The sequence below is a fragment of the Indicator indicator genome, chromosome 14 (genome assembly GCF_027791375.1).
Source record: "Indicator indicator isolate 239-I01 chromosome 14, UM_Iind_1.1, whole genome shotgun sequence".
Classification (NCBI taxonomy): domain Eukaryota; kingdom Metazoa; phylum Chordata; class Aves; order Piciformes; family Indicatoridae; genus Indicator; species Indicator indicator.
The window spans coordinates 19,395,642-19,417,422 of record NC_072023.1 but is presented as its reverse complement, the minus strand read 5'-3'; the positions used below and the strand labels follow the sequence as shown (position 1 = coordinate 19,417,422).

Here is a 21,781-nt window from a genome sequence, read left to right as displayed (position 1 = left end):
TAATAGCAGGGGTCTGTTTAGATTCCTCTCATGACAAATACCTAAAGAAGCCAAGAACAACAGGGCAAATGTATACTAATACCTTAACCACCTATACTTTGGCCACATTCCAGTGACAGGGGACTTGAGGATCTTCTGACCTAGTGGTAGCATCACTGTGAGAAGCTATTCTGTCTGTTGTTGACTAGAAAGAGGTTTGTCTGCTTGGGTTTGTACCTGATTAGAAACAATCTTGATAGCTGAAATGCTCAGAATAGTACAACAATACCAATCTGTAATATGTGTAGAGCAAACTACTCACTTCTTCAAATATTTTGCAAAATTGGGTAAATTTGGGGCAGGGGCAGAAAGAGGTAAATGTTTTCTCCATGGTTTCATGACAGCTCATGGTCTTTGACTTTCAATTCAGTGTAGTAAATTTCCTTTCTTTTTCTCCATAGCAAGTCATGCTTGGGGATAGCTTGATTTTTCGTTTTGTTTTTTAAACAGATGGTTTGTATTACATAAGGGACAATTTACACAAGTTGACACTTCCCCTTTTTTCTCTATGGCATATTGTGTGGTGGTAAAGTTGGCAGAGAGAAAGGGAAGAACTTCTATTAAGATTACATTTCTATTTAAGAAAAAGATTCATACTGATTCTTAACCTCCATACCTAGATATAATTGTATGGTGTGTGAAATATTTAATATTATTATTTACAACCAAAGCTTTTTTTTTTCACATGAGAAAAATAAGTTGGCAGTATGTGAAGGACTCAGTTGTCTGCAATTAGCAAGAAAAGTACTAATTACCTACCTATTTGCTACATACCTCAGGTGGTTGTAGAGAGCAATGATGTCTTCCCCTCAGCCTCCTCTTCTCCAGAATAAACAGTCCCAGATCCTTGAGCTGCTCCTCATAAGACTTCTTCTCTAGACCCTTCACCAGCTTTTTGTGTTTCTTATAGTGAAGGGCCCAAAACATTATTCAAGGTGTGGCCTCACCAGTACCAAGTACAGGGGCACAATCATTTCCTTTCTGCTGCTGGCCATGCTCTTGCTGATCCAGGCCAGGATGCTGTTGGACTTCTTGGCCAGCTGGGCACACTGCTGGCTCGTGTTCAGCCATCTGCCAGTCAGCACCCCCAGGTCCTTTTCTGCCAGGCCACTTCCCAGCCACACTTCTCCAAACCTGAAGTCTTCATGGGGTCATTGTGACCCACATGCGGGACCGGATGTGTGGCGTTGTTAAACCTCATACAACTGACCTCGACCCATTGATCCAGCCTATCCAGATCCCTCTGCAGAGCCTTCCTACCCTCAAGCAGATCAACACTCCCACCCAATGTAGTGTCATCTACAGACTTATTGAAGGTGCACTCAATTCCCTCATCCAGATCATTGATAAAGATATTCAAGAGTACTGGCCCCAAAACTGAGCCATGGGAAACACCACTTTGACCAGCTGCCAAATGGCTTTAACTTCATTCACCACTCTTTGAGCCTGGCCATCCAGCTGGTTCTTAACCCAGTAAATTGGCCACTCATCCAAGCCATAAGCAGCCAGTTTCTCCAGAAGGATGCTGGAGAATGCAATGTACAATGCAAATCTCTATATAAAGAGTTGATGTTTTGAAGTGGGGTATTAACTAGTGGTCTGTGGTGTGAGCATGTGTTTGGGGTTAACACCAGTATCCCACGTGTCTGAATTGGTTTGAGCAACAGGTGATCACCTTCCGTTTCAGCTGATGTTGAAACCAAAGCAGAGCCCTATTACAGAGCCCTGTGCAGGTTGGCCCAAGTCATTTAACCCTCCTCCTTTTACTCTCAGCCAGCATTCCTTGACTCATATAATTTGTTACTGCTTCTATTATTAGTTCAGCTCCACTTGTGCTACTCACTAGGTAATATACATGACTCCCATCATTTTAGCAATGGTGGCTGAAATGTCAGCTCTGCTGAGGTCTGAGGAGCTGTTGCTCTTGACTTTGCTGAAGTCATGTTCCGCACCAAGTGATGCAGATCTGCGAGGGCCACTCCTAGAAATAATTAGACTCTATTTGGAGCTGATTAATGTTTGTGGAGTGCTTTGAAAGTATAAAAACAGTGGAAGTGATAGAAGTTTTGTATTGTTCCCTTTAAAAATTGCATAGTTCTGTCTTAGGGGAGGCTGCTCTTCCATCATAGGTAGTGTGATCCTTCTATCAATGTGCACATATATAGATTCGTATGTGGAATATTAAGGCATGATTGTCTTTTTTGTGTAAAGGATGATAAAGAGAATGGAGCAAAGATTTGGGAAAGCAGGAGGGGCTGCTTCTGCAGACCTTTTTACAGAAAAGGCAGAAGGAATTTGCCTGAGAACAGTGGTAGAGTGTCCTTCAACAAATACCAACAGCAGAATGCACTAGGGCAGAATGATTCTATGTGCTTCTTCTGTGGTTCTGCATTTGCAGCACTATTTAGAATTAGATTCCCACAAAAAACACAGAATAACCCAAAACTGTAAAGAAGATGGGTCCTCCCCAGTTCATGATGTGCAAGATATTGAATTATATGGAGATATTTTTTGATTTATTTTCTTTTCTCAGGAAACAGTAGTAACCAAGTCTGTGTTTCTGGAATTGGTATTTACCCAAGTATATTTTCCAGGTTATTCAGAGATTGACAGATTGTATTGGGTCAGAACAGACTCTCAAAGTTAATCTTGTCCAACCCCCCTGCAGTCAGCAGGGACACCTCCACCTAGATCAGGCTGCCCAAGGCCACACCGAGTCTGATCTTGAATGCCTCCAGGGACAGAACCTCAACCACATCCCTGGGCAGCCTGTTCCAGTATTTCACCACTCTCATTGTACAGGACTTCCTCCTTATGTCCAACATAAATCTGCCTTGCTCCACTTTCAAACCATTGCCCCTCATCCTACTGCTACAAGCCCTTCTAAGCAGTCCCTCCCCAGCCTTCCTGTAGGTCCCCTCCAGCTATTGAAATGTAGCTCTAAGGTCTTCCCAGAGCTGCCTGCTTTCCAGGTTGAACAGACCCACTTCTATCAGCCTGTCTTCACTGGAGAGGTTTTCCAGCCCTCTGATCATCCTCTAGACCTGCTCCAGCAGGTCTGTGTCATCTTGGGGGCCCCAAAGCTGGAGACAGTACTCCAGGTGAAGTCTAACCAGAGCCTAGTGGCAGAATCACTTCTCAACCTGCTGCCCACACTTCTTTTGTCAAGAAAGCTTCTAGTTAGCAGTCTGTTTGCTCGTACTTACTTTATTTTTATGGAAATATGCCACGTTTTGGAAACAAGAATTATTTTTCTTTGCCTATTTCTCCTCTCCCCTGTGGATAACTTGTTGTAACAAATTACATTGTGTTCCCAGTCAGATGTCATCAACACGAGGTTTTCTGAAAGTGCTTTAATCACTATTTCAACCATATCCAATTAGGGGAGGGAAATCTGACTATACAATAGATACATTGTATGTGTCTTACATATCAGCACAGTGCTGCTGGAAGTGTTCTAAATAAAATAATGCACACAAAGTTGTTGATGAAATCTCTAATTAATTTTTAAAACTGGCAAAAAAGTGAGATGTACAAACCAAGCCTATTAAAATTAAAATATGCTGAATTTAGTGTTCATCTGTACTCTGAACAATAATTCCTGATGTCCAATGAAAATGAAGCTCTCAGTTAATTGGTTCCTCATACAGTACAATAAAATTAATGTTGAAGAGTTAAATACCATAAACTTCCTCAGGGAAATTTGCTGATGTATCTCTGTTTTTTAGTCAGTCACATGTTTCATTGTTTCATGGAGTATCATGTGGACTGTCTTCTAATTTTTCTTGTGCTCCCTGTCCATGTGTCTGGCTTCTAAAGAGACTGAGCAGTAATTTTTGCTCTAACTGTGTTAGCTGTATCAGCTGACGTACAGGTCATTGACAATCACCAAAAAAAAAAAAAAAAAGAAAACTGACATTGCTATGCTTTTATCAGCATGGCAAAAATAGGAACCATGTGTTGTGAGGACCACATACTGCAGCTTCTTTATAAAGATGCTAGTCATCTTTCAGGGCTACTGTTTATGCCTGGGAAAAGAATGAGCATATGACTAACCCTCATGTTCACCCCCAGGATAAGAAAAGAGTAATAGCATTGTGGATAGAAACAGCAAGAAGGAGGAATTTTTGGTAACAACTTTGCCTTTTAGCATACATGAGAATGTGTCACTTCTAAAATGCTGCAAATGCAATGGAAGGCATCAAGACTGCAAAAAATAACAGCACAACTCAAGACTATTTCTAACTGAAAGATTCCAATAGCCCCCTGATCTGTGTGTGGCTTCTCACAATAATGCTAACAAAACCAAAATAGCCAAGCAAAACAACAAAGTCCTGTGAAAACAGACTGATAGTTTCAGCTAGGCCATAAAAGATGTCTGGTGCTAGGGCACTATTAGCCATAACTGGGTGTGATGGTTTGAAACTGTCCCAATGTGAAATTCGTGAGCGTGTACAACCCTGTGTGAAGCACATTGGATTTCCTTTTGGATCAGCTGTCATCTATTCCACAGGTGTATGCTTAAAAAATTAAAAACAAGCATGCTGGAAATCATAGGATTATTTTGGTTGGAAGGAATCTCAGAAGGTCTAAGATAGTCTCAGTGTGTGACCTCTTCCTCCGAGCAGAGTCATGTAGAAGATAAGACCAGGTTACTCAGGGCTTTATTCACTCAGGGCTTGAAAACCTACAAGGACATGGAGAGAGACAGCAAAACAGCTGTTTTGACAGCCTATTTCAATATCTGGCTGTCCTCATGGGGAAAATCTGATCCTCTCTTGATTTGATTTGCTCTCTTTTTCTGTTGCCCTCCAAGGAAATGCTACCAGGGAGGAACCTGGGTCTGTCTCGTTGATCACCTCCCCATAGGGATTAGAAGGTTGCTTTTAGATTTCTCCAAAACCATCCCTTCCATAGACTGGATTGTTTTTCTAAAAAACAAAATAGGCTAATCCCTTGTAGGCAGCAATTGGTAAATGCTGTCTGGAAGTATCCTCAAAGAGAATCAGGGAATCAGTTTGGATTTCTTTTTTGAAGCCACTGGTGGTATCTTCTTCACGCTCTCCTTCTTACTTATCTAAATTCCTGGTGCCTAGAGCCAGAAGTCAAGGAGCACTGCTCATGTCTTTCACAGCCTCCCATTACTCTTACTACTTGTCCAGCATCACACCCTAAAAATGGAAGGAAAATGGTGATGACGATGAGAACGAATGAGTGGTGGGAAAAGATGCAGTGGCTTGCCTGTCAGCCATCAGCTGTGATTGTTCATTATAAATATACTAAAGTAATAAATTGAGTGTAAAATTATTGTGGCTTTTTCTAGAGCTTGTCAAAAATAGGGGGAAGATAATGTAGCATTCATTTTGATACCACTGAATCTACTATAAGGAAATTATTATTCCAGTATTTTTCATGGAATTTAGTCTAGCATACTGGCTTTAGAAATTATCATTTAAGAATTTGGTTTTGTTTCCTAGTCTTTCTGTTCTTTACACTGTTTTCCCCTTTTTTTGTTGTTTTTGTTTAGTTATGGGTTTGGGGTTTTTTGGGGTGTTTTTTGTTCTCCTTCCATGACCTCCAGCTTTTTTTCTCTTGCTGTCCCTGAAAGACAGGTAGGAGGAAAACAACAACAACAAAAAAAAATCATGGCAAATAACCCCCCTACTTCTTCTTTTCTGGTATAGTTTTCTTTTAAAGAAGAAAATTTCAGGGAAAAAAAAATGAAAGTGTTCTATTGTTTCATATAATCAAGTTCAACTTAAAAATCCTGTCAAAACATTATAATTTAACATTAGCATGTAACTTGATTTATATAGCAAGTAAGACAATTGTGCCTTCTCTGAAGAGCTTGCAGCCTGTCAGGAGACAAGACAAGACACTAGGGGGAATTACACCATGAAGGAGAATAAATGAGATGAGTGACAGAAAAAGGAATACAAAAAACATCTGAGGAGTTCAGGTGAATGGTACAACACACATAATGTTGGCTCTTATGCTTTCTTTTCTCTTAAAAAAAAGTCTTAATGGTTTTTAGTTTACTAAACTCCTTTGATAAAATTTCTCAAAACATATAAACGGTTTAAGAGCCAATGTTGTATTTCCACAAGTATGCAGTTATTTAATATCCATGATTTTGGTAGCTAGTAATTTGAAAATCAAGCCCCTAAACACCACAGGGTTGTTATTTTGCATTTTGGGACAAGATGTCCACTTGGCTCTGTACCACAACTCACTTTTGCAGAAAAACGTTTTAGTGGGGATAATGGGGACAGTTCATAGAAAGAGTGGCTTACAAGTGAATGCACTTCATGAAAAATCCTCTTCTGAGCAAGATTTTGGAAGATTATTTTCAGCAAGGATGAAGATGTGATTTGAAATTGAAAGAAGCTGCAGTGCATAAATTCTCAGGAAAGAGGTTCTGGGTATGTTTGTGGAGAACAGAGCAAAGGAAGGATAAATAAATAATGCATTGAGAGAGAACTGATGGTTCAGCCTTGCCACCTTTCTTCCCTCAGCCACTGGCTCACAGCGTTTACCAACACCTCTAATATACCCCACCATATCCCATTCACTTCCTTGGGTGCTGTATTACAGAATCAGAGAGTGATAGAAAGGTTTGGGTTGGAATAGACCTCCAAAGGTCATTTAGTTCAATCCCCTTGCAGTGAGCAGGGACATCCTTCACTAGATGAGATTTCTCAGAGCCTTGCCCAGCCTGACCTTGAATATCTTCAGGGATGGAGCATTAACTACCTCCCTGGGCAACCTGTTTTAGTGTTCCACCAGTCTAATGGTAAAGACCTTGTTCCTAACATCCAATCTAAATATATTCTTCTCTCATTTCAAACCATTGCCCCTCATCCTATCGCTGCAGGCCTTTGGAAACAGTCCTTCTGCAGCCTTCCTGTAGCCCCCTTCAGGTACTGGAAGGCTCCTATTAGGTCTTCCCAGAGCCTTCTCTTCTCCAGTCTGAACAACCCAACCGCAGCTCCCTCAGCCTTTCCTCATAGGAGAGATACTCTAGCCCCCCGATCATCTTCGTGGCCCTTCTCTGGACCCACTCCATCAGGTCCATGTCCTTCCTGTGTTGAGGGCTCCAGAGCTAGGCACAGTAGTCCAGGTGCAGTCAGAGCAGAGCAGAGGGGCAGAACCACCTGTCTCGACCTGTTGTCCATGCTCCTTTTGACGAAGCCCAAGATGCTATTGGCTTTCTGGGCTGCAAGTGCACACTGTTGGCTCATGTCCAGCTTCTCATACACCAGAACTATAGTTGGTTTTGAAATGTTTTTGGGGTTTTAGTGACACAGACTTGTGTATGGCTTGGGAAATATCTATTTCTAATAATTGTATATCTTGCCTTACATTCCTGAAATGTTCTCAGAGCTTGGGAAAAAAATGTAAGGACATTCTATGTCTAAAAATAAGATACTTACTGAAGAAGTAGTGAAATAGTTAAGATGTGCAATTCCCAGACTTCAGAATTAACTAAAATTGTCCAGGCAGAATCTTCGGTCTGATATGGGAATAAACTTAAGGACAGTAAAACAATGTATAATATTCTAGAGTAAAAGCAGAGTGAGTAGGGACGTATTTATCAGAGGAGATCAGGCCTTTGTTAATATTTTGAGGAATGGCAGTTTCTCCTGCACCATGTGAAGAGTTATCTGCAGGTTTTAGTCTTGGCTCTTCCATCGGCCTGTTGAGTGACCCAGGACATGGCACAGTGTTTGTGTATATTCCTTGCTCTTTTGTGCTTACTGAAATTAATTATCTCTTAAGATACTTTACAGATCCAGGTTTTTTCTAGCTCTCCTTTCTAGAAGTTAGAATATTTCATTCTTAACAGGAGATCCTAAAAGCTTGAATGAAAAGGGAAAAATAAACATTAGCTATTTTCCTAAATGTTTATACAACAACACAGCTTATTTGTAATATTTCAAAACCAGGAGATAAATTTATTTCCCTCTGCTTTCTGTTTCCTATAACTTAGGCTTGATACCATTCTAAACCTTAGTTCAATAATAACTAATAATAGTTGATAATAACAGCCTGCATTGCCTTCTTAATTTGTGTTTTTTTCCCCTGGTTCACTCAAAAAAGCACAATAAAGGAGGAAAACTTTTCATCTACCTTTGTGTTGAAGGGTACAGGAACATTTAAGTAGATTTTCCTGATGAAGAGTTCTGCCCTTTCCATAGTCCATTTCAAGTGGCTATTTTAATGCTACAGATCTCATGCACACTGCCAGAGCATAGGGACATACAGAAATGCTCTGGTGATGCTTATTTGAGTGGAAAGTGATTGAACATTGTATCATTTGGAGAAGCAATATAATGCATGTAGCTTTTTTTTTTATAAATATAATTTTCTTAATAGTTTTGTTGAAGGGCTAGTATGAAGTTAATTTTAACAAATAAAGATATGTTTAACAAATAGGGATGTGTAAGGAGGGACCAAATGAGCAGTCCATCACATTAAGACTTGCCTGCCTCCATCTCAGTTTTTGTCATCTCAGCTAATTCTCCTTTATAAACACTGGCAACTTTTTCTTAAACCTTTACTGAGTCATTTTATCTTGTTCAGCTTGGTAAAACTGAAATAGCTTTCCCTCAGAAGCAAAACTGAATTAGAAGTCATGAAGTGGAGTTGGCGCAGGGATTTCGGAGGCTTGTATCTGATTTAGTTAACTTCACATAGCTTTTCCTGTTGAAAGATCAAACCCTGAAACTAAAGCAAGATTTTTTTTGTCACCTAAAGAAAACACAGTAGTCAGGGGAGTGCCATTTCTGATCTGTGTGAGGCTCAGTTTACTAACAGTGAGCAGAGTTTGGTTAACTTCATATTCTGGACAAGCTTGTAAATTTGTCCCCTTCTAAATGCCGTGATCTTATCAAGGTTGTTCTGGTTTTCTTTTCTTCTCCTCCACCCCCATCTTCTTTCTTTTTTTTTTTTCTTTTTTTTTTTCCTGAAGTGCAGCCTTCTGATCAATGTGCAGGTTTTTTTTCCATTTCCCTAAATACATCATGAAAAAGGATGAGGTTTCCGCCTTAATTGCTTGTGCCTTTTATTCACATTCCTCTCTCAGCCAGAATTGTGAAAAGAGAGTTAGTAAAAGGCTGCACAATAGAGCTTTTCATTAGGCCTCAACAAGGCACACAAAAGAAGGCTTTTGGAAAGAGTGAATGCAGGACTTTAATTTGCAGGTGGAGAGTAGATAAAAGGTGCTGACGCCTCTATTATTCTCTTACTTAGGTGACCCTTACCCTGTTCAGCTGATCCCAACTACCATGGCAGCTGCTGCCGCAGCAACACCAGGCTTAGGCCCACTCCAACTGCAGGTAAGTCCAAAAACAATGCAGAAGAGGCAAAGGTTAAGTAAATATGAAAAACAGTTTTCTTTTCCATTTGAACACAATGCAATTAACAGGGGGTTTGGTTTGTTCTCTTCACATAAAATTTGCATCTGCAGCACAATAATCATCAAATCATACACGTTTTCCTTTTACCTCGAGGGAACTTTTTGTTACATTTTTACATCTTTATTGTCAATTTAGCTACTTTCAGGTTTCTACTTTACATTTCCAGGCAGCAGTGTGTTCGCTTGTCTTTTTCCTAAGGTAGTTCTGATGCAGGCTGGAAAGGCTGTCTAGATGTAAACCAGCAAAAGCAAACACACAGCCAGGCAGAAAAGCACTGCCCTGACAAGCACTTTTAAACTGCTTAAAAGTCGCGTAACGTGATTATGTCCTTTGAGGCTGTAAGCTCTTCAGAGCAATGGCTGGCCCCACCTACAGTGTTTTATGGTACCCAGCAGATTTTAGGCACTGCTGTAGTGCAGATAATTAGTGATTATGCCAATTTAACATAGACAATTAGAAAACAGGTGGAAAGATACTAAAGAATCATTTTTGAGTTACATTAAGAAGTTGATCTGGTAGCCAGATGCATCTGATTAAAAATTCCTGATAAGGTGTTAGGGTGTGTGGTGCAGGTGTTCCTCAAGTATTCCCGATCAGACCCATAAGCCTTGTCAAGTAATTGCAATTAAGCAACTGTGATGTCCATCTTCACAGTTTGAATTTTGTTACCTGCTATGTATACTTTACTGGTAGGGTGAAGCCAGGTAGAATTTGAGAGTAAAATGAGATCTAGATCTAACTAATCTCTAGTTCTGCAAATTCTGGATTGACGCTTTTGTAGAAACAAAAAAAGGCCATACTCTCCATTGCTAATTTGTCTTCCTGCTCATTATCATTTCCCAAGTCACATGGAACAACAGAGCTTTGTACCTGCTTGTAAAAGCTCAGCATTAATAAACAGTACATGTAAAATGCTTTCTCAAACTCAGTTTGGCCAGAATAAGTATGAAGTAGACTGTGTGCACCATCAGATATTTTCAGTTGTTTGGCCAGCATACAAGAGCGTGGGACGTAGTTCTGGGGAAGATTTTTTTTGGTTTATTTTATTTTAACACAGCCAGCGGAAGTTAGCTGAGTTTCACAGCAATAGCTGCCAGTGTGTAAGTTGACACATTCCATGCACTGCAGAGGTTAATACATTCGTTCCTATTGTGCCTTTGTATGAAAAGCTACACTGTCCTGTGTGTTAGTTTCTGATTCTGAGTTACAGATACCGTAGGTGGCTTAAAAATCAAGGGAGCCATAAAAGTCATCCCTCTAAAATGAATTTGAGGGAGTAATGTCAGTATTGATAAAGTTCTTAGAGCAGCCAAACATTCATGAACACACATTTGGAAGAGAAAACGACATCTAATTCTCCTTATTTATGCAGTCATTATACCTAAAAATAATGCATCCATGCTCCAGTAAGCTGGGAGGATGGTTTACTTTTCATTTCAGGACCAGCTTTGGGCTGTATCTCTGCATGCAGTGGGCTGAAGTGTTCTGATTAATACAGGGTTTATCATATTGACAGTTTCCTTATAAAAAGGTGGGCTTTGTGTGAATGTGACTGACTTCATAAATATCTTAAGATGAGTTTAGGTTGTGGAAAACTGCAAAACCTCAAAGGCCTCTTGTTTTTGTGTGAAGGAGAAGATTAAAACAAAATTATTGACCAAATTCACCTGTGTTGTTTTGCTACATACATTTAGTCTGGCACTAAAGGGAGAGTTGGCAGCCAGTCCGCAGGAGGGATTCAAATTAATAACTGTAGACTTCTCCAGAACTTTCAGACTTGATCTCTTAAGTCTATGTATATGCCAGAAAAAAACTGGAGTTGTCTTTCTTCATGTCTTAACAATGATTTTTAGTTTATCACATGCCTTTTAATTTCTGATGTCACTTGGAAGAGCTTTATAGGCTAGATGTGCTTTGGGAAAGGTTTTATGATATAGTAGTCAGAATGGACTCTGCCTGTACTAAGGTGCGTGGAGCTTAACCTGGTGTCACTGCTAGCCTAGAAGGTTTGTGGCTTCCAAACTCTGTTCAAATCCAGTTTAGCTCAGTGGTGACTGTTCTTCAGTCGTGAATAAACATTCATGGTGTTTGTAATGAAAAAACAGTGCAAAGCCACCTTTAAATGGCATGAGTGAATGTGCAGCCATTGCCCTCTCTTTCAGACATTTCCTTACATTGCATATAACCACTGTTCCCTACAATCCCTCTGCCGTCTGGTCATCAGACAGTAGAAGGCCAGAAAAGTACAATGTTACTTCTTTTCTTTTTGTTTCTATTCTCCCTATCACTCATCTTTCAGGCTTTGAATACTAAAAGAAGTAGTTTTCAGGGGAGATCAAAGAAGCTGACACAATGCTCAGTTTGTTGCTTCCAGCAGAATTTGGTACACAGTGTTATCTTAGTGAAGACAAAGCCAAGGAATTCTTGTTGTTTGTTTGTATAGCCATAAACATGTCTTTGTTATTTCATCAGAGGATTTGAAGTTGGGGCATGGCTTTTGTAGCGTATTGTCGAGATCAACAGGAAGTACTTTTTTATCCCTGGTTGTCAAAATCGAATTTCTTTTTGTATATGAAATGCAGACTGTATTTATAGAAGAACAGCTAACACCTGATTGTTTTCCTGTGGCACAGATACTTTTTGCCAGTGAAAATGTAGTCTCTTGTTTTGAAATGCCCTGTTGATTCCCATTGAAAGGTTCGTAATCTGAAGCCCTCGTTTCTCTCCCTGCTTTTGAGCCTCACTGGGGTATACAAAATCTGTCATCTGATAACCAACACAATTAGCCATACCTGATTGCCTTTATTTCCAGTATCCACAGAGAGACTAATGACTCCATGAGAATAGAAACTAAAACTTACATTCAAGAGTGGATAGATGGGGACCATGTTGGAGAAGCTGGAATTAGCATGAACCTGTCCTCTGATAAAGAGCTTTCTAGCAGCCTACATAGCCACTTATACCCACATTGAATGACATAAGTGCCACCCGAAAAAAAATTTTTACCTATCCTTTGTTAATGAGAAGATTCAGTCCCAAACACTGTTTGAACTGTCATTTTAAAATGGACCCTCATTGCAGTAAAATCTCTTCTGGCTAGAATGCAAATTTCTTTTGTTGGTTTTTCTCCCCCTGAATTTCACATGGCCTTGCTCTTGACAATACTGCTTCAAATAAACAAGAAAAAAAATGAACATAAGATTGATACTGTGTTTTGCTGAATTGTAAGTGCTGTGTCATGCCTTAGATCAACCTGATGTTTTCCTGTATGGATCAGTAGATGAGGGAATTAAATTTCTCCATCTTGAAGATCTGTGCTGAAAGCTGTAAGCAAAGATCATGTGACACATTCTAACAAAGTCAGCTGAAGTGAGTGTTCTAATACCAACCATCTTGGGCATACCTAGTATGGAATAGATGTTTCTGGGAGTCTGAGCATGTTCAGTATGAAACGATATCTAGGGGTTTCTTTCCTGAGACAAAATAATTCCTGAGTGCTTTCTGAGCATGTAGGAAACAAAGGATCTGATTGCCTGATCTGAAAATGGAGAGCAATCTGTACCACTGGGAGTGTGGTTCAGTTTTCCCAGATTGTTTGGGAACCAAATAGTAACAACTGATTAATTGGCAGTAGTACAAACACTGTGTATCTCCATGACTGCATTGAAAGACAAACATATGCTCTTGGAAAAACACCCCAAAAAGTTTTGAGTGGCCATGTTCAGACTTTCTTCCCTCTTCATCTTAGCATGAAAAGGACATCATAGTTATTGGAGGTTGTATTTGGTGTTATGACTAAACCTGTCATTATTATATGGATCAAGAGAACCTCAGGTCACCACCATACGAGTGTGAAAGTATTTTAGCTGGGTCTCAGTTCTGAAGACCAACCACTTGAAGAATCCTGATTAGATTCTCCTTGGCTATTTCTGTAAAGATGATGAGCAGAGTTAGATCTCAAACATATTTGGAAAAAATTATTTTGCCATTTTTTTTAGTCTGTATTTTCTTTGTTAAGTGCTTGGCTCAATTACTCTTTTCCTACTACAAACCCGTGTTTTTCAGTGGTGTGGGAAGATGCATACCAAGGACTAAATTTCAGTGGAATTTAGCATAGACAGTCTGGATCACAGTTTTAGAGGAATTGGGGCCACATGTAGGCACTGATACAAGTGGCTAGATTTTGAGTAAAATTAAACTCTTCTCAGAGTCGTTCATCTTGCTGTTATTTAGGTGTGTGACTCATTAGAATTTTTTCTTTGGAAACCTTGCTTCTAGATATCTTAAGGGTCACATAATCATCTGTGGTCTCCATGTTTGTTTTACTTGAAGGAAATGGAAAGGATAGAGCTATTTAACAAGTATACAGTGACTGATCAGAAGATAGACTGCTCCTGTGGTTATATGAGTATTACATAAAGCATCTGTTGCCTCTGAAACAAAAATAAAGCATGAGGACTGCCTGCTCCATCAGCTTTCACTTTTTTTTCTTATATACTAGCTTCCTTTTGGCTTCTGCACCATTGCAGGGGTGAGCTGCATCTCTCCAGTTGCCAATTCAGGTTATTTCCCTGTAGTATTTCCTTAATTTGAAATGTTCCTGGTGATAGAACTTCCCCTCTGTCTTAAAGAGGTGACACTATATCGTCATGCATTAATTATTAAGCACATTTAAATTTTTTTGTTTTTTGGCATATCTCTGTCTAACTTGTTTCTGTAACCTGTAGACATAACCAGTCTTGACCAGATTAAATAGGTGGCCTTCCAGTGTTACAACACCTCAAATCTGTGACAGTAGACCCTGAAAAACTATGAACACTGTAGTGATATATCTGTATACTTGAGCTTGAGTCTTTCCTTGTGCTGGTGAGCCAATTTGACAGAGCTAAAAGACATATGAATTATTTTTTGTCAAGAAAGGAAGTCCAGTTCCCCATTAGTGTCTCTATGGGATGTAGCCAAAATGTGGCAACACTTTACCCATTATTTGCTTACTCTACAGTCTACATTCTTGACTTCTTTGGGATGTTGCTATAACCAGTTCTTTGCCTAGAAGAAGGCAGACCACTTTTTAGTGGAAGGTTATTGCTTCTATTGGCTGGGTAGTGTCTACCTTTAAATATCGTCTAAGCTGGCTTTTCAACAGTGAGTCCTTTCACTGTTTGCTTTTTCTGCTTTACCTGTTCTCATTAACAGGACTGACTTAATTTGTAGGGAATGAATCATTAGTGCACAGTTTAATTACAATATTATAATACTCATGCGATCCACTTAAGCATAAAAAAGTAGAATCAGTTTTTCACTGTGAGCACACACATCTGGGGAAAAAAAACAGCTAAATACATGCAAAGCGACATTAGCATAACCAAAAAATGGCATTTGTCCATCTGCCATTAGCTCAGTGTATTGCTATGCTGTTTCTGATGGCCATCACAAATAATCATAACAACAGGAGTAATAAACCAATATAATATCTACACATTTTTGTTGGATGCCCCTTTTTAAAAAATTACTAGAGTCATGCAGATTCTATAGTCTCTACTTCTGTCCACCACTTGATGCTGGCTTTGTATGTGAATGCTCTGGCCACTAGATTTGTGCCACCTATTCTGCCCATTTTAAAAAGATCACTGAAGGCCAAGGTCCAGTTTTTCAGCTAGAAAAGTGGGACTTAGTATTCTTCAGCTAAGTGAAGCTACAACCATGTAAGCAGAGTGAAGAGCTTTATGTGAGTTTGGGGTAAGTTGTCATAAAAATTTTGACTTTTCCAAAATTTCTTATTTATTACAAAGTTTTAGTGATGATTTTAAAATTCACAGATTGCACTGGGTTGGAAGGGACCCTCAAAGGTCATCTTGTCCAACCCCACTACAGTCAGCAGTGACACCTCTAACTAGATGAGGCAGCCTAGGGCCATGTAGAGGCTCATCTTGAATGTTTCCAGGGACAACCACATTCCTGGGCAACCTGTTGCATTATTTTACCACTCAAGACATGCATTGAACTGTGTAAGTAAGGTGTGGGGAGAGGGGCTATTGATTGCCAAGAGCATTCCTGAGCAATCCCTGTGTTTTTAAATGGAAAAGGTTTCTCCCAATTAACTGAAAAGCAAACCTCACAATGCCAGGATGCAACTAGTTCTCACTTTCTGGATACCTGCTGAGAGCTAGAGATTGTGATAGGTTGTATAAGAGCATGAACCACAGAACATATCAGCTCAAATAAGTCTTGCTCATGTTGGGTAAATGTGCTTTGTGGTTGGCATCTAAATAGCCCATACTTGCTTTTGATAGAATCTTACACAATGTTATGGGTAAATTCAATATATTCTATCAAAACAGATCTGAATGAAAAGCTTGATCACATCATTTTATTGGAATCCAATCAATGTCCAGGATAATCATTATGACAGGTTTGTAAAAATGCCTTGTATTTTATTGAGCACTGGGAGTGAACATATGTAAAGTGGACATTTTCAGGCAGTAAATACACATGGTAAAACAACATCATGGCCACTCTGTAGGTTGTCAGTTTATAATTCCCTCTACAGCCCTCCAGAGTTAAAAAAGAGCAGTGGTAGCACATTCATTTTATCTAGATTAACAGTCCTTTCTTCATAACTTTCAGAGTCCATCCATATATATGAAAAATGGAAAAAGACTGAAAAATGACCAGCCTGTTCTCCTTCCAGTTGTAACTCAGGCCTGCTGTTTGCTAGCAGACCTCTGTCTGCATGAGTGAGTTTTCTTGTAGGTTAAAGAGACTGAATTCCCTCTTCCCCCTCCTCCCAACCCTGAGCCTGCGGGGCAGACAGACAGAAGCACACATATGATTAATACAGCACAGCTGCAGTAGTGACTCATTTGCATATGTATTAATAGAGGCAAAAACAACAATTCAATTACATACCGAGACATTCTGCATACTAAAGAACATATGCAAATAGCCTGGAAAAAGTGCAGCCAGCATTTTCCCTACTTTCTGAGCCCATATGGGCTAGCATCAGACCCTAGCAGTTTTCAAGAAATCCCCTTTAGGAAGAACCTGTTACAAGATGCTCAAACAGCATTACTCCTCCTTTCTGCACCCCCCAGGTTCCCAGAAGGTGTCTGACATTTGGACAATGGAAATATAGCACAAGCAATGTCTTTTCCATGTTATTTTGGATTTGCCAACCTTATGTTTCATACCATTGTCTGTATGTAGAAGCCCCAGCATGAAAAAACCCAGTCCTTTGCCTCATCCTCCATATGCACACCTGTATTCTATTTTTCTTCCACCTTATCTCTTGTGTTGGTTTCATTTTCCTTTGCCTTTCTCTGTCTCAAGCTTTCTCTTACCTTTGTGTCTTCTGTGAATTAGCAAAAGATGACCATTCCTGCTCCTTTAGCTTATAGTGACTGTAAAAATCTCATAATGGTATAAAATGACTTTCTGTGAGAGGCCCACTAGTAATTTTTATGGGTCTGAAAGGTGTTTCAGCGAAGTTGACCTGTTGTAGGTAGGCTTTTATATCATGATACGTTGGCCTTTGTCTCTACTGAGATGGTTGTGGAGTTCTCAGACCAAAGAAGGTTGAAAATCACAAATATTAACTAGTTCATACTACAGGTGATGTACAAAATGTACTGGTACAAAATCTGCTTCTGGTAGCGGAACCAGATGTTCTCTATATCTCACTGGAATTTAATAGGCAATAGTTTTGAGCATCTTTGAAAAGCAGGTTGAAAGTATTCCAGCATTGGCACTTAGGCTATAAGAAAGCTTACTTAAACTAGAAATAATCTCTTTAGCTCTAAGTTACTCCTCATGCTAATTTGTTTTATAACTAAAACACCAAGTAGACTAGATGTATGCAACTGGCACAATCTGCCACACAGGCAATGCACACACTGGGTGATACGCAACAAAATATTAGGCCATGATCCATACATACCCAATACCCTAATTTCTGGAAAGGTATGACATTTGACACTGCCCTTTATGGACTAGAGAAACAGCTCTTGCTCCACTTGAAAAGAGATAACAAGTTGTAAACCTGCTAAAGCCATTAAGATGCCCAAGTGTCTTGTTTGGGTGGCAACCCTCTGTGTGTTTCAAGTGTTCAATTATTGGCCGTTTGTTTGAAACGTCTCTGTGGTGTGAGCAGGGAAAAATAGGTCATGCAAGAAAAGAGTATGTAGTTGTCTGGCAAGCATGCTTGTGAGGTCAGGTCGTCCTTAATTTCTTTTCTCTCACAAAAATGTTACACTTCTTTCTTTTTGGGGTTAGCCTGACAGACAGAAGCAGATTACTCCTTGATTATTTATAAGGCATTAATTTTAGATGAATATTGCTGAAGTAACTGACATCATAAGTAGTTTTAGCAGCCCGCAGAAGAGCCTGTTTGCAGATTGGAATATGACAATCTTCACTTACAACAATGTCCTGTCTAAGACAAAGTCTGAAGTATATGAATGAAGAGCAAAGTCGTGCAGTGGAGGCACGTACGTCAGCTAAGACTTGGTTTATTCATCTGTGTGATGTAACTAGGACTTTGGATGGTTGCAATGATAGTGTCAAAGTTAGGAGTTCAACCACCTGCAGGACAAAACCTGTGCCAAAATAGCCGCAGTGGCAACACCTATCTGCCACGGTCTTAAACCAGGGGGGGGAAAACATCTGACAGCTCTCCTATACTGCCACAAAGCAGCATCTGTCAAGAAAGAAATAAATAGCCACCTTTCTGCATATACCTTGAGATAACTGAAACAGTGCTGCCCTCCGTACAGCAAACCTGTGAAGTGTTTGTGTTTCACAGAACGCAGTATTTAGTAGCTTAAATTCATTTGGAATTAATTCTCCCTGGAAAGGTCTGTATGAAAAATCTAGGAACAACACACACACACACACAAATGATTATTTTTTCTACTTTGTGCCCTTTTGCGCATTCCAGACACTGGGTTTTGAATTAGTTGGCTTATGCTACTGGTTTTCCTATTATGTTGTTTGCTCTTTTCAGAGAGATGTTGCTGAAAAGAAGATTATATAATCATGCAAATAAGATTGTATAATCCTGAGCAAACGGTCTGGTGGGGGGGCAACAGGAAATCACACTAAGTGGGGCTTGCCTGGCTGTGGAGGACTCACTCTGAAACCATGAACTGGGGGAGTTACAGGCCTCCTTTAAAACACAAAAGCTGCAGTCTGACTAGTGAGTTTTTCTGGGTATTTTGGAATTCATTGTCTTCATGCTGCACTCTGCCAAAAGTGCATATTTACAGTGCCTCAGCAGAACATTGTGAGAGAAACACACAGGAAAGCTGTAAATCACTCTTCAGAGCTTGCTGAACAGTGCCACAAATAACAACAACAGTGATAAAACTTGACTTACAGAGAACTAGCTACTTACTGACACTCACTCACTTCTTTAGGTCCACAAATCAAATGACTACATTTCATGCATCCTAAAAGTTAACACAAGCAAATGTCCCTTGAATAGAGAGATTTGTTGCACCTAGGTCGTATGCCTTACTGTTAGATGCAGATAAGACATGAATGTGTAGGAATTTTTATTTATGTCTTATTTCTTATTACAATCTTGTTTGTGACCATTCTTTTTCTCCAAACGTTTTAGGTCATTTCCGATTCACAAGGCAGAATGGGATAGGAATAAATGAAGAGCATAGTAAATGTGCACACAACAAGACTATCGCTGGCCAGGGATAGAAACTGCATACAGCAGGATCAGTGCAAGCCATTAAAAGTTCTTGTGCTCTTGCTCTCATCCTGTCTTTCTTACATCTGATTCCTTGCCAAGTTTAACTGTTACCAGCCAGGATATTTAAGCACCTTTTATGAATGGAGGCTAACATGAGGCACACTTTGGAACTGGGAAATACTTAGTTACTGTAGAATATAGACAACAAACCACTGATGTCAAGATGCTCATTCTGTTTGTTTCCTTTCCAAAGTCATCAATTGAACTTAGCTCAATAGCATGTGGAGATGTAACAGAGTCAGAGTGTTAAACTTAATTATTCTGTTGTGCCTGGGTAGTATAAGCTTGTTACTGAGGTGTTCCCCCAATTCCTAGGCTGTTTCCTCAAATCCCTTTTCTCACTTCATAAGTGCTTAATATTTTCCACTCCAGTGGATTTCATAAGACAAATCTGAACAAGAAAATTTGGATGCAACAGTTCCTGTAGCTCCTAGTGGACCTCAAGACCAGTTTTTAAGTGTTTAACCCACCTGAACTTTGTTTTTCATGTTCAAGTCTAATTTCTAGACTAGCTTCTAAGTATCTCTTTGACTTTATGTAACTGTCTTATTTGCCATTTTTACCAATGGTCTGTTTCTCTTGCTGTCCATTCATTAGGTAGCTAAGGGGAAAAGTGTTGCTGGATACTGGACTTAACATTCTGCTGGATTCTACAGACTACTGGATTTACATTCCTTAACCTCTTAGCTGTAAAGATGGATCACACCACAGAGAACTTACCCACCCAGAAATACACTGCAAATTTGTTAAATCATCTATCTCAGAGACTGACAAACTCCAGAATTACAGAGAGCAGGGCTGTCAGCAAGCTATTGTCTGAATTGTCTTTCTCTAATGGGCAAACACACAAATCAAACTAAAACAGCAAAATGTGCACACACGAAAATAACTATTTTTAAAAGCTGGAAGAAGCTTTGAAATCAGTATCCTATGGTTAGCAATACAACAGGATAGCAATAAGAAAGTTTAAAATGCTGTCTTGGTAGTGGAAGCAGGTTTTAAAAAGCATTTTCCAGCCTGTGTCTTGCTGTTTGGAGTCATTGCTCTCTCTGTTTAAAATCTGCATTACAGCAGAATTGTGTAGCTGTGTTGTGAGCTGTACTGTGGTTTAGTAACCACAGCTGTGCCACATACTGCACCAGCGGCGGCTGACAGGGGCAATCTGTTTGTGGCATATTGAGGGAGCCAAATTGTCTTTGGGGACTGCTGTGGAGTAGCTTTTTTCAGCTCTTTTCTATAGGTACAGTACCGATTTCTCCCAAAGGGGCCTGGGACTGCCAGTTTGTGTGCAAGGGAACGAGGTTAATCCCTCATAGACATGGGGTGCCAGGAGGGGTGGTACCTGTCCCCATGCCTGATGTGCTCAGGGGCCTGAAAAGCAGCATCCCTGAGTGCCTCCCCATGGGTGCTGTGCCAGGGAAGGCTGGCTGTTTCCCAGAACACCTGAGAGCAAGGCCCACAGCTCTCTGCCCTTCTGAAGGTGAAGTGTCCACTCTGTGAGCTACACTGTGCTGGAGTGTGAAAATAGCATCTGGCAACAAAGGCTTTTCTTTTCCTAATTTTTCTTTTCCATTTCACGGCTCAAAACACTCTTTACAAATTGTAACAGTGTGTTCTGTGTTAATGCACCAAAACATTACAGCTTATGATTGTGTTATTAAAGTGTTTTGGGCCATTACCATAGAATACAGCAGCATATTTATTTCATTAAGGGAACCAAATGGATCTAGCTGAATTTGGCAAAAGGACATGACTGAAGTCCTGTTTTATCTCCGATGTTGCTTTTACCATTAAACTCTGAACTTCTGAAAATCAGAAGTTTCACAATTGAAACAATAATAGATGGTAGTAGGTTTAAAAGTCCTTAAATATCTCTTACTTTCTACACAGTGGTTCTGCATTGGTGTTTGTTCAACATTCAGCTATTTACTTTGCAAACTCAGAACTTATTGATATTTAGGGTAAGCAGTATGTCATTTATATATAGCTTGCATTTAACTCAGTGTCCTGGTGTGTCACCAATAACTGTCTTAGAATAGTTCATTTTGGGACAGTCAGCGCTGCTCATCCCATTCCCATTATCATCCCAGCCTTGCTTCTTGCTGCACTCTGGTAAGATACACTGGTGGCAAAGCAATTTGAATGGTGTAGTGTGTTTGGATAAGATTTTTAAAGAGGCCTGAAGGGATTTGAGGGCCCAGCAATAATTAATTTCTTATAGTGGCTTTGAAAATAGGATAGACAACATTCACACTTAATTCTTCCTCCTTGCCACAGCTGTTTTATTTTTCCTGTGATTAGTTTTGTGGAAAGGAAACAGTCATCAAAATTGTATCAGAATGTTTGATGAGGTGGCATTCATTCATTTGTTAACTGAGTGTTCATTGGGCATAATGAAAGATGTGAGTACTTAGGCTTTCCTACCTCTGCTCCAAGCTGGCCACTCTCACATTTGTGTGGTAGCTTGTGTTTCAGTGCATAGTGCTTGCTTTCACTTTAAGTGGGGAAGAAGAGAGATTGAGCATAATTTCCTGGTGTTCTGTAATAGGATGTCATATCCCAT

General features: G+C 39.8%; 1 protein-coding gene across 4 annotated transcripts in view; it reads left to right on the top strand.

Moving 5' to 3' along the window:
- SOX5 (SRY-box transcription factor 5) overlaps window positions 1-21,781 on the top strand; it is a 257,211-nt gene that overhangs the window by 163,710 nt on the left and 71,720 nt on the right. For all 4 annotated transcript variants that reach the window (XM_054386406.1, XM_054386407.1, XM_054386405.1 and 1 more), the window contains exon 7: window positions 9,292-9,377. In XM_054386406.1, coding sequence (XP_054242381.1) covers window positions 9,292-9,377 — 86 coding nt within the window. The remainder of the gene's footprint in view (window positions 1-9,291; window positions 9,378-21,781) is intronic.